The sequence below is a fragment of the Schistocerca piceifrons genome, chromosome 2 (genome assembly GCF_021461385.2).
Source record: "Schistocerca piceifrons isolate TAMUIC-IGC-003096 chromosome 2, iqSchPice1.1, whole genome shotgun sequence".
Lineage (NCBI taxonomy): Eukaryota > Metazoa > Arthropoda > Insecta > Orthoptera > Acrididae > Schistocerca > Schistocerca piceifrons.
This window is the reverse complement of record NC_060139.1, coordinates 356,622,974-356,636,420: the sequence shown is the minus strand read 5'-3', so window position 1 is coordinate 356,636,420 and position 13,447 is coordinate 356,622,974. Positions and strand designations below refer to the sequence as shown.

At 42.2% G+C, this 13,447-nt stretch overlaps 1 protein-coding gene across 2 annotated transcripts in view; it reads right to left on the bottom strand.

Moving 5' to 3' along the window:
- Positions 1-13,447, bottom strand: part of LOC124777821 (Golgi-specific brefeldin A-resistance guanine nucleotide exchange factor 1) — a 311,144-nt gene that overhangs the window by 288,015 nt on the left and 9,682 nt on the right. For both annotated transcript variants that reach the window (XM_047253343.1, XM_047253342.1), the window contains exons 2-3: positions 8,249-8,348; positions 5,937-6,035 (exon numbers count right to left, since the gene is read on the bottom strand). In XM_047253343.1, coding sequence (XP_047109299.1) covers positions 5,937-6,035; positions 8,249-8,348 — 199 coding nt within the window. The remainder of the gene's footprint in view (positions 1-5,936; positions 6,036-8,248; positions 8,349-13,447) is intronic.

Below are 13,447 nucleotides of genomic sequence, written 5' to 3'. Positions count from 1 at the left end.
GGTGATGACAAAGTGGCACCACCTACTGACGAATGGCAACATGGATCATTGGAGGGAATGTAAAAACCGGCGGGCTGAGGTAAGAGGACTGCAGCCTTGGCAGCAGCATCAGCAGCCTCATTTCCTGTCAGCTCACAAAGGCTTTGAAGGACACAGAGTCAGAGCAGATGATGCAATTGAACAGCCTGTGTCGCCAGATGTGCTGTGTGGCCTGATACAGGGCCAAGAGCTCTGCTGTAAATACTGAGCAGTGTTCCGGAAGGCAAGAGCAAAAAACGTTGGTGGCAGCGAAGAAGGCACACCGAACACCACAGTCAGTTCAAGAGCCATCAGTGTACACAAAAGCACTATCGTGAAGTTCCATGCTAAGCTGGTGAAACTTCTGGCGATAGAGCAAGCCTAGTGTAGTGTCCTTGTGAAGCAAATGGAGGCCAAGGTGAACACGGCCCACCACATGAAGCCAAGGTGGCGAAGGGTTCACACCCACCAGGAAAGCTGCAGGTAGCGTAAAGTTAAGCTGCCAGAGCGAGAGCCGAAAGCAAACTCCAGAAGTTAACAGAGAAGAGGGACTGGACACGCCCCCTACTGGCGATCAAAGGAGTCATCGAAGAAGGATGCATAGGATGGATGGCCATGCAAGGCAGTCAAACAGCATGCATATCTGCTGAGGAGAAAGTCACAGCGGTAGGACCGCAGTAGCTCGGCAGTGTCCACATACAGGCTCTCAACCGGGATAGTGAACAGGCGTCAGTGGCCAAATGGATGCCACAATGGTGGACAGTACTGAGACGGCGTAAGAGGAACGGACATGCAGATGCATAAACAAAACGCCCATAGTCTAGATTCAAACGGACAAGGGACAGGTACAAACAGAGAAGGATGGTTTGCTCTGCTCCCCAGATAGTTCCACTGAGGACACACAGGACATGAGGGACCACATACAGCAGGCTGCCAGGTAAGACATGTGGGAGGACCAAGAAAGTTGCCTATCAGGCATGAGTCCCAGGAATTTTGTAGTTTGAGCGAACGGAGGAGCAACAGGCCCAAGATCTAAAGATGGTGCATGAAACCAATTGCACCACCAGAAATTCATACAAATGGTTTTGTCAGTGGAAAAACGAAAGCCATTGGCAATGCTCCACGAGTGAAGACGATCAAGACATTGCTGAAGATGCTGCTCAATGAGCAAGTCCGTGATAACTGCAACAGGTAGCAAAATCTTCAACAAAAAGGGAGCCGGAGATGCCCGGTGCAAGACAGGCCATCATAAGGTTAATGGCGATAGCGACACTTAGGACATAACTCTTGTAGAGAATACAGAGGATACTAGTCCTCCACCAGGTGTCGTAGGCTTTCTCCAGATCCAAAAACACAGCCACAGTCTGGGATTTCTGCAGAAAACCATTCATGACATGGGTGGACAAAGTGACGAGATGGCCAACTGCAGAACGGTGTGCTCAAAATCCACATTGTGTGGCTGTCAGTAAATTGCGAGACTCAAGCCATCACACCAGTCGGAATGATTCATACGTTCCATCACCTTGCAAACAGCTGGTGAGAGAAATGGGGTTTTAGCTACAAGGAAGGGGTTTGTCCTTATCGGGCTTAGGTATGGGTATGACAGTGGCTGCACACCAGCATCTGGGAAATGTGCACTCTGCCCAGATGTGGTTGTACATACGAAGGAGAAAGCAAGACAATGGTGCTGCAACATCTGATTGTTAACATCGTCTGGCACTGTGGCAGAGGACCGGGATGAAGTGAGAGCATGATCTAGCTCCCTCTAGCTCCTTCATAGTCCCGAAGAATGCGACAACACTGTGCGTGCAAGTGTTTATAATGAATGCAGTTTGCCATTGTAAGATGATGGTTAAAAATTCGGAGAGCATGTTTCCGCACGTGAATTGCATTGCAGCACACCTCAGTCCACCAAAGCACGGTGACACAGCATGGTAAAGTGGACATGTGAGGAACGGACAGAGACACAGCACGGTGAAGAGAAAGTGAGAGGAATAGAATGTTCTGCGTCAGTAAGGATAACGTTTGTAAAATATTCTACCTGGTCATCACAACTGGGTAAATGTTGTTCTTTGAAGGTCGCCAGGGAGGAGTAAAGCCTCCAGTCAGCTTTAACAAGCTGCCACTTGGGTGTGCACTGGGGTGAGGTAGGGGTCAGCAAACAGATAGCACGTGCAAAAGCTCGCTCAAGTACGTGTCTGAGAGAATGGACCATTCGAGACAATGGGCAAGCTGTGCAGTGCAGAAGGATAGGTCCAAATGGGAATAGGAGTGCTGGAGTCTGAAAGAAACATGGGTGTTCCTGTGTTATGGCAGAGGAGGTTAAATTGATTGAGAAGGTCTGCCAAGAGGACACCTATCTGAAAGGCTCTGGGAGAACCCCATAGGGGATAATGCGCATTGGTGTCACTGAGCAGCAGAAAGGGGTTAGGTAGCTGCCCAATAAGCTGGAGGAAGTCTGCCCTGGTGACATCGAATGATGGAGGGATGTAAACTGTGCAAAGGGAAAAGGTCAAGTGAGGAAGGAAAGGGCGAACTGCAACAGCTTGAAGGCGGGTAGTCAGGGAGATGGGCTGACTATGAACATCACCCCGTATGAAAGCATGACTTCCCCATGAGATGGAACACTGTCCTCGGAGGGAAGGTCAAAATGGACGGGAAAGAAATGCGGGAGCTCAAAGTGGTCGTGGGGACACAATTTTGTTTCCAGGAGGCAGAGAAAAAGTGGACACTGCGATTCTAAGCAGCTTTCTTTCTTTGATTGAACACCACAAATGTTCCATTTAAGGATAGTCATAACAAGGAAAGGGGAGCGAGGAAAAAAATGAAAGGGTGTCACCTCAGTGACTGCTGAGTGCCAGGATTCAAAAACTCACTTCTATAGGACACAGAGACTGGAGGATCCTGTTCCATGAGATCTACAGAGGTGTTGGGACTCTCCACCTGTCGATCTGTGGAATCCAGGGTATAGAAACCGTTGGCGGTGCGCTCCAGTGACACAGGAGGTCGGCCGGGTGAGGAAATCACATGGTGACGAAATTGAAGAGGATCTTCAAGTCGGCTAACGAGAAGACAGTTTCCCTTTGTTTGACTTCTTGGAGCCTTTCTGGTTGGCTGAGAAGATGTTTGTTGGCTGGAGAGATGTAGGAAGTCTTTGCAGGAGTATTCCTTCTGTCCTTTCCAGCCTGCCAGTTGTGTAGCACGTGACTTCGTCCCGGGAGGCGAATGTTTGTTTGTTTGTTTGTTTGTTTGTTGCACAGCTGGGCAAGGAGAAGGTGATGCTACCATGACACTGGGCGATTTGACAATGGCAGTGCTAAATTTGAGGTTGCATGTCTGTGTGGTCATGTCCTTCACAGAACAAGATGTAGCAAGAACAGTATTGAATGTGCCAGATGGTAGAACGCAGAATTTGCAACTAGCAACTGACCGTGTAAGGCTTTTTTTCTCCTACCCAGATCTCCTGGACAGCCTGCTCATCAAGAGACAAGAGACAAGCTAAAGAGGATGCAGTATGGTCGCCATTGCAGTTGAAACAGTGGGGAGGATGCGGTATCACCCTTGTGTGCATCCCTACTACAGGTTACACATTTGGACAGGCGTAGCAGTGAATCAGGTTTGGAATGTATGGTTAGACTGTGATAACTTCATAGCCTGCTTTGATCTTGGACATAAGCACCACTATCAAACATGAGAAAAAGTGTACATGTGGGCACTAAGGATGCATCTACCTATTTGACCACCTGACAGATGGCAATGACACCCTGATCAGAGAGGTATGTTCGGATTTCTGCCTCAGTCAGACCATCATGCAGCCTAGTGTAAATAACATGAAGAGAAGAATTCAAGAGTTCAATGGGCCTAGACACAAACATGATAGCTGTGGATGAGCAAAGCGGCAAGCAGTTGTGCTTGAGACACAGAAGTAGTCTGCAAAAGCAAATTGACATTGCATAAACGAGAGCAGGATTTCACAGGATGAGCAACTGCATCAGCACCTTTTTGAATAAGAAACGGATTTACCACTGCAAAGGACTGACCTCCTTCAGTATGTGAAGCCACGAGAAACCGTGGTGCAGCTGTGAGGGTCTTTGAATCGGGAGCTTCATTCTGTTTATGCTTGGTAGACATTGACTGCAAAGATGATGATTGGGTCATTGAGAGAAAATCCCACATGATTGCTGGAGTCTCCAATGGCATGCTCCTTCCAACAGGGAGGGGGGGAGGGGGAGGGCCTCAGAGGGGTCTCACCTGCATTAGGTGATTGTTCACACCTTCCAAACACTTGACAGTGGGACCAATCAGCAATTTGGGAAGGTAGCACCTCAGACAATCACCCCTCCCTGGGCCTGGCCTGTACCAGGGGATACGTGGGATACATTCAAACCCTACCTGTCAACACGGAGCTGGGAATTGTGCATTATCCAGTCACCTGTTATGCGTCAGATGCGTGAACCAGCCTTCAGGAGCTCACAAGATGGAAGAAGAAAAAGAGTAACCTCAAACACCGAAGCGGTGGAAGGATAGAAGGAGGTGAACGAAGAAAGAAAAAAAGGAACCAAAAACAGTGGTGAGGCTGTTCTTACATCAGCTACTGAAAATGTGGAACACGTTCTCCAAAACACCCAGACATGTTCCCCAGGGGAGGGGAAAACGAATAGCAAGAGGATAGACATGCAGCACAGAAGGAAAAAGATGCTGCAAAGACTAGGCCCCATGGTAGTCAAGCACTAACCCGTCAAAGAGTGGCAATCTGCCTGGGGAGTACATACAAAGAATCAACAATATACCCTACAAGTCTCAATTCGACGTCTGACAGAACTGATAGAGGTGGAAGACATTCAGCGAAGTTAATATGGTAGCTGTAGTTGACTTTCCTGAAATTCTTCAAATTTTTACATTAAACTGAGCTGAGATGGATAACCCTTTTGACAGACAGCACAATAAATAGTCAAAAATATCTGTAACTAACAGTCCACAGAGGACATGAAAGTGTTTAAGTACAGGTACAGTCACCATTATCAACGTACATCTGCCAATCTAATTATTTCTACCAATATACGTTTACAACTTATCCTTTATCCACCTTAAATTTATACAAATATGTTATTATTTTACAATTATTTATATTTAAATTAACTATCCTCATGGTTACTTCGTGTTCACACAACCATCTGCCTAACCTCAGGATCCTCAAATCAAACTGAACACTATTATTACTGACACCTAAATAAATTGTATGAAGACAGACAAATCAGGAATGGTACGGCCATGTTAGGAGAATTGAGGAAAATGAGACTCCTAAATATATTATGAGTACTGTCCAGAAAAATACATAAAAAAAAGACTGACTGAAGGTGAACAGACAACTGTGAGATTTGAAATGTAGGAAGCAGAAAAATTAATAGTATTTCCAATCAAAGAAAGAAAATATGAATACAGGGACATTTTATATACACATTTAATTCGATTTTTGTTTAAAAAAAATAACAAATCCATTACCATAGATCATATCATATATGCTCACCTTTAAATATGCAACACCAAAACACACAATACCTATATATTATTAAAAAAATGATTTAATCATCTCTTCTATAGTACAATCAAGGTAAATCATTCCTGTAATACCAAATGCACTGACTCACTATTTGCTGTTAAATGAAGCAACAACATTACACAAGAGGCAACTGAAAAGTTTCCATTTGACAGCATTGTTGCAGAGTATATGCAACCAACAGTGACACGATGTGGATATATAAGCACCAACACTTAGGCAAGGGGTTAGTATAGGCCTCTGAATGGAAACTTTATCGCTGCCCGTTATAGAAGTTATTTAGCATGCTAAACAATATCCAAAAAAATAGAAAAAGTTAGGAAACTTTCAGTATCAAATAATTATTTGAAGTGTTGCTTACCTATCAGGCCATAAGACAAAAACTTATTCACCGATGAAAGTGCTAAGCTAGTAACTGGACCAGTTGTCTCCTCAGAACGAATCACCTCCAGAAATGGGCCTGTAATGAAATTACTATACTTCATACAACAGAGAAAGCTCAGTCAGGACTGAAGCTAGTATATGTAATCTACAACTACTGTTTTAACCATGTTTCTCAATTTAAAGAGGCTCTCTGCATGGTCTCCAGAAAAGTGTTTCAGTTTCACTATTACATTTCATCCATCCATCAACCTGTATTTATTTCTCACTGCCTTCAATCTCTAATGCTTTTTAATTTCTTGTTGTGATCATGATCATCAAAATGCTGTCAGGGAAACATCTTTTACATTTTTAGGATTATATATTATTGTATGTACAGATTACTTAATAATTTAACACTGGCAACACACAACTTTGACAATGAGAAAGATAGCATGGGCAACACTACAAAAAATCTTGTCTGCAAACTACCACTTCATCGATAGTTGTTTGATTTATGGTTTTTATTCTGCTAATATGTGAAACCTTCAATAACCTGCCATGCAATGGCAAAAGTTTTTACAACAGTTAGCAAACACAGAAAGAGAAAGAAGATGCAGTAACATATAGGAAGTTTTTCATTGATCTATCAGTAAGTCATGCAAAAACTGCTCACAAAAGACACACAAAATGCGATAACCCTATTACTTCAGACACATGTGGATCTCAGTGAGTATCAAATGAAACGGGTATACAGAGATTTTCATAGATTTCCATAAAGTTAGAACTACATGACTGTAAAATTCATAACATACACGGAAATAATGTTCTATAGAATAGCAACTGAAAACGAGGTGGTGATCAATCCTTGTGGAAACATTGAACCATTCCTATTCTGAGCACTGTGTACTGTGTACTCTTAATTGATGCAGCAAGTTAAGAAAATCAAACTTTTAGGACAGTGAATAACTGTATTATAAGCAGTACAATTACTCACACAGTCTGTTCATGAACACTGTGCATAACAGTAATAATTGTCAGAAAGAATGACAGAAGGTAGCACAAAAGTCTAGTTGTGAGGAAGGTGGGTGCACGAGGGGCACAGAAAGAATCCTAATTAAGTGTAATTCTTCTGCTGCCAATGTGGTCATTTAGAAAACTCTTGGGTCTGTTCACCAACATGAACACATGGAAGTTTATAAGTAAACTTCTGAAAGAGCACTAATCAAAATTTGTCTTCCTCACATACATCTAAAATAAACATGTTGGTGACATAAGACAAAATTTGGGTTTTTCATCATCTACACTATAGACAGAAACATGGCTACAGGAAGAATAGCAAATAATAAATTTTTACTTAGTGTGTGTGTGTGTGTGTGTGTGTGTGTGTGTGTGTGTGTGTGTGTGTGTAAGAGAGAGAGAGAGAGAGAGAGAGAGAGAGAGGGGGGGGGGGGGGGGGACAAATATGTATTCACCTCCAGTTTATTCCTTAATCCATTTATTAGTATTCCCGTCTCTCCTAGTAATTTTCAAGAAGCGTTAGTTCTCAAGCAACCCTCAGTTTTTGAACAGTTTTCATGATGGAAGTCTATCTCAGTGTCTTAAGTGAAAACTGACAATACACAATGATTGTAAATCTTATAGTCAAGTTTAGAAATATCTTTAGTTTACCAAAACCACTGCAGGATATTTACACTATTCTCTGTATTTCTTTTGTTATCCCATCACCATCTTCAAATACCTTAAATGCAAAAATTCATCAACAGAATTTATGACTTCATTCTTAACTTATGTTACTGCATTTTCAATGTACTGAATATACATTAGTGCAGTTTTATTACATTTGGTTTTCAAGCCTACTTTTAAAATTAGTTAATTATGTTTTCCATTTGCTACTTAAGGCTACCTGTGCCAGAGGCAAATGGCATAATATGATCAACAAGATGATGGTTAAGATACGCTCAACTAACACACATCCATTGCAATGCGGAATCTTCCTGCCCAACTTCTTTCAGTTTCTCACTAATACCTAATTTTTTTATTACAATAATGAAGGCCGAATTACCTCTTTTCTTCACAAATACTGTAGATACAAATTTTGTTGAAATTGAGTAAAAATCTTTTGCAGAGCAAAGTATTAATACACTTTACTACTTTCTACAATTTTGTCCATTACTTGCAAGTGGTCCATTTGGTTACATCCATTTCAAAAGCCAAACTGCTCCTTTGTTTTACTAAAGCTAATGACTTTATTGTGTCTTTTACATTACAAAGAGTATGGATACAAAAGCATTCAATAAACAGCCAGCTTACCCAGATAATGGTTAGGATCCAAGTCCCGTAAGTCACCAAGCTGATTAAGAACTTCTTTTACATCAGTGAAGCTTCTGATAAGTTTATCATGTCCTTCATCCTGAAAAAAATCGATAGTTGTATATTTATTTTTTCCTACTCAGAGAAGTAAAATGCAGGAAGCCGATGCAGCTATGGTGTTCAAGGGAAAGGCTGACACCATATCACAATGTTTTAAAAACAAAACAATCGACAAAATTTTAATTTCTAATTCATTTTTCTTTATCCACCTGCACAAAACTTTACCTTTGTGCATTAAGTGCCACATGTTGTGGAGATTAGCATAGGCAAAGAAACACTACTGTTGGACGCTCTAAACAAAGGAAGTTTATTTAGACCAGTAAGTCACAGTACATGTTGGCAGATGCTGAAGGCCAGTACTAGTACATTAATGACGTGAGGCAATGCATCCCACTTAGAAACAGAACACTGTTCGGACAGATGGAGTAGGTATTCTTGTGTGATGGATGTCAACCTGTGATAAAGTGGAGCCCTGTTATGTCAGTCATCTCTCATCAGAAATTTGTACAGGAGTGCAATGTCCTATCCTGAGCATCTGTCTGTCTACCTGCAGCAATGTGGAGGCAGTCTGTATTGTCACAAAAAGACTGCATCACACTAAAACATCCAAATTTTGTCACAGTGATTTGAACAATAATACAAACATAAGGATACTTGTCTGCTCTCTCCACCATTCTTCCCCTCCACTCACCTGTTACATGAGATGCTATTAAGTGAGATGCACATACTTTGGACTAAACTGATTGATCTCTTAGAGCAATGGGAAGTGGTCAAATATTAGGATGAATCTCAATGCTTTTGATGTTTCTTAGAGTCTACCTCATAATGGGGGAGAAGAGGACTTTTCCTCCTTGTCACCTAATCCTGCATTCCTCCCATGGCATGGCCAGGGAAGGGAACATGTTGAGATTGTATTTCATTGCATCATACGAGGCCTTTCCATTTGAAGAGACTACTAGGACCGTGTGACTACAACAGGAGAAAGTTTAAGTTGCTTCATGTTCAAACTATCTGCCATAGTGCCATCCACTCAAAATGGGAGTTCTCCCCACGGGTGCCACCCTGCTACAGCAATGGCTACCAGGCCAGTAATCCGTTGCTGGGAGTCCCCATGCCACAGTAATGATGGGCACATACTCCATGGCGTACATGGTGAGTGTGCAGCACAGGCACTAACAGTGCGATCCCTTTGTGGTCAGGAGCTACCACCGTGCAGGTACTTGATGACATCCTCTCCCCCCTCCCACAAAACGGGACTGCTATTGTGCTGGGTTCTGAGCATACTAAAACAACAGGAAGGTAGGGTACCAGGGTTAAAGGGCATAGATGCAGAGCATACACCACAGTGGGCAACCTCCCCTGCATGACGCACACTTCTGTAAAATTTGGGAAAGTTGGCCGGTCAAACCCAATAATGGGGACCAAATAATCGTTAATGTAAGGTGAAGATAGTGCCGGGAGTGAAACTGGAAATCAAGACCAAAATTATGAATTAAGTCCAAGCAGGGACTGCACCAAAAGGACCATCTGATGGAAAGTCAGAAGACTTAAGAGAATCGACATGTAGGTCGGCAGCACAGAAAGAGGAAGTGGTGCTGCAAAGGTTGGGATCCCAATGGTAGCCAAGCACGTTCTCACCAAAGAGCAGTGAGCCCCTGGAGTGAGAGAAGGGAGGGGTGTCATGGAGGTGGATGAGATCATGTCAGATGGATTGGCTGTGAAGGCTTAACTCAATGGTATTTCAGGTCTACAGAAGTCTATTGAAGTCAAAGTACTAGAAATTGCACATCGCATTACATTTCATTTCAGCAGCGGAGTACAGTTCCAAGATCATAGCGTATGTGTCACATTGTTGCATGCTGAAGTCCATCTTAAACAGAATCCCACATGTAGCTGTTTTTCTTGCTGTCATACCTTCATCTCAAGTCCAACGGCAATGGAATAACAATGGCTGTCTCTGAGACCCCACTGATACTCAGGAATTTGGGCCTATAATTGTGTTTGTACACACCTATTTAGGATCACCACTGCCCACCCTGAATGGGGAAGGCCTTAGAAAATATAGGCTAAACATCTGTAGTCTCTCAGCCGGCTGGGAGGCCACATCCAGTGAGTCACCACTGATGTGGTATAAACATGAAGATTACAAAAACTTTAATAATAGGAATGCCCCATGATCCAGCCTTACTTGATCTGAAAGATAAGAGGCCTGAGACAAGAACAGTGTTTTTCACCCATGACCTCGGTTCAGTTAACATTGATATTACTGTCTTAAGTGACACCAGACTGTCTAGCGAAGGTAAATTACAGTGTTTAGTTCAGGTTATGACATTTTCTGAAAGGGAAAAGATAAGAGTGTCACATTCATGGTGCTAGAATCACCGTGAAGTCCACATTGGTAAATGATCATGAGGTAACTCCAACTGTTGCCGGTGAAATAATTGTGTGTCTCAGAATCCCATTCTCTGAAGGCAAATTTATGACATCTCTGCATATGCTTCCACCCTGGATGCTGGGTTAAACCATCACCAAAGTACGACCTAGAGATAAACTGTTATTACATGATGAATTCAAAACCAGAGCTGCTAAAGTTAATCAATTACAAAGCACTGTGATGGTTGGTCTATGCTCTGAATGTGAACACTCTATTACTATCACTCAGTTCTGCTTACCTAACCACTACAAGACCACTTGGATGCATGCATCCTCACTTAAACCACAGGCATATCCTCAATTACATCATCACTAAGCAATGTGATAAAATGGAAGTCCTTGTTACCAGGACTGCAAGAAATGTCGATGACTGCTGGACAGATCATAAGTTCCTTTTTGCCAGCTGAGAATCTCGATCTGTTGCAAACCAAAAAGATCCATCCACAACCCACCCAAGTGGAAATTCAACACTTCTTAACTTTAAATTTACTGCCACAGATTACAGAAAATCAATCCCAAATAAGCTGGTTCATCATCCAGTCAGTACTAATTATGCAAATGAGGAGTGGGCCACACTTCAGAAAATAATTTTTGAGTCTGAGGAAAAAATAGGTTTTATAAAGAAAAAAAGACAAAACATGTTTGATGAAAATAACAAAGAAATTATGTGTCTGATCAATATCAAATGGGAAAGCCCATCTATCCTTCAAGATCCTTCTCGCGGTGTGAAAAAATTACATTTCATGGAAGTTACAGGGAAAAGCAGGCACAAATTAAGGAAATGAAGAAAAACTGATTGCAACAAAAAGCAAAGAACTGTAAAGACTATCTGATGCCCATGACCTGCAAAACTTGTGTGCAGACAAAGGACACATACAGACCAGTTCGATCCTTGTCAGGAACACTAAAGACTGCTGACAATTCCATCACTTTAACTGACTACGAAAAAACCTTAACGCTTTGGAAGGAACATTTCTCTGAGCTTCTAAATTGTGCCTCCAATGTTGCTGAGGACTTTCTTCACAATGTCACTCAGCAACCTCAATAACCATGGATGGCAGTTCCACCCACATACAGAGACTATCAAAGCACTCACTCAACTAAGACCACAAAAAACTCTTGGTCCTGATAATAGCCCTCTGGAATTGGTACTAAATGGAGACGTACCCTCAAAGACTATACTTTTTACACTCATCCTCTTAATTTCTTAACCCCAGAAGAACCTGTTGACTTTAAGAATGTTACCACCATCATTGTCTTGAAGAAAGGCAACCATAGTACATGTGTGAACTACCAAGGTACATCACTGCTGCCAACTGCAGGTAAAATTTCGAGTTCTATTAAATCGACCAACTCATTTCAGAGACCATTTCGCCTGAATCTCAATGTGGTTTCTGAGCCTCTAGAGGCATAACAGATATTATGATCTGGGACAGACAAGTCAATGAGAAATGAAGAGAGCAACAGAAGCCTCTATACTTAGTTTTCAATGACTTGGGAAAATCTTTTGATTCAGAATGTGAATCTGTCTTGTGGAAACTACTGAGACACTTCGGTTGTTCTGAACATTATGTGGAATTGGTTCAAGTTCTTCACGATAGCACGGTTGCGCAAGTTCTTCACCATGAATCTGCATCCAAGTCATTCTCAATCACTCAGTGATTGAAACAAAGCTGTGTGCTCGCTCTAACACTCTTAGCATTGTACATGGCTGCCATGCTGTATGAATCACCTACAAACAACCAAAGCATGGAGATTAAGTTTTGTTTTGATGGAGGTCTCTTCAATCTCGCAACATTTCATTCACAAAATCTTACTCAGGTCACAGAACTACAGTATGTCAATGACACCACCTCTTCTGCTTTAACATCTGCACTGTTATAACAGTCATTCAGCTGCTTTAAAACTGTGTGTAATTGCATTGATCTTACCATCAAAATGAAAAAACGAAGGCTTTCACAACCTGCCAATCACATAAAGTAGACAACAGACAGTTCCTTTAATCTTTTTACAACTGTAATGATTCAGATACATTTAGTATTCTGTTACTGTTAATAATTCATTTCTAAACCAATGGTCTCAAACACGGGTGTGGTGTAAGTATTAATGCACTGTGTACTGGTGGTGGGACACCATTGCAATAATGCCTTCCCTTTCCTCAAATGACTAGATAGCCTCACATTCTGAAGTTACACATACACTGGGTATGTGTTCCAAATTCACGTAGTGTTTGAAAGCCTCTCAGAAATTCCCTGGCGCAGAGGGGTTTGTCAATCAGGAAAACATCTCTGGTATACTCTCACAGCAGCATGGGTATTGCCATCACAGTACCTGTACACAAACAACATGTCTGTGTATTCTGCATGGGTGAACGTATGTGACGTGTTTGTATACACGGACACAATGGAACTTTCCCAATTAAACAAGACTCAAGAACTATATGCATACGGCCTCATGACTTCTCGCTGATCCAACTCAGGATTGCACACTGAATATGCTTGCAGCTGTTGCCTCTGTGCAATGTCACTGTGCTGCCATCTGTTTGAGAACCCCCACACCCCTCATAGGGTGGGTCAGTCACCTGTCCCACCATTACTCTGTCCACCACAGCACCTACGCAGCACTTCGATAAGTAATACTCACACCTGTATTCATATCCATTCATGGATGCGTGTAGTCTTCAACCCACTCCAGTTTCGTATGGAT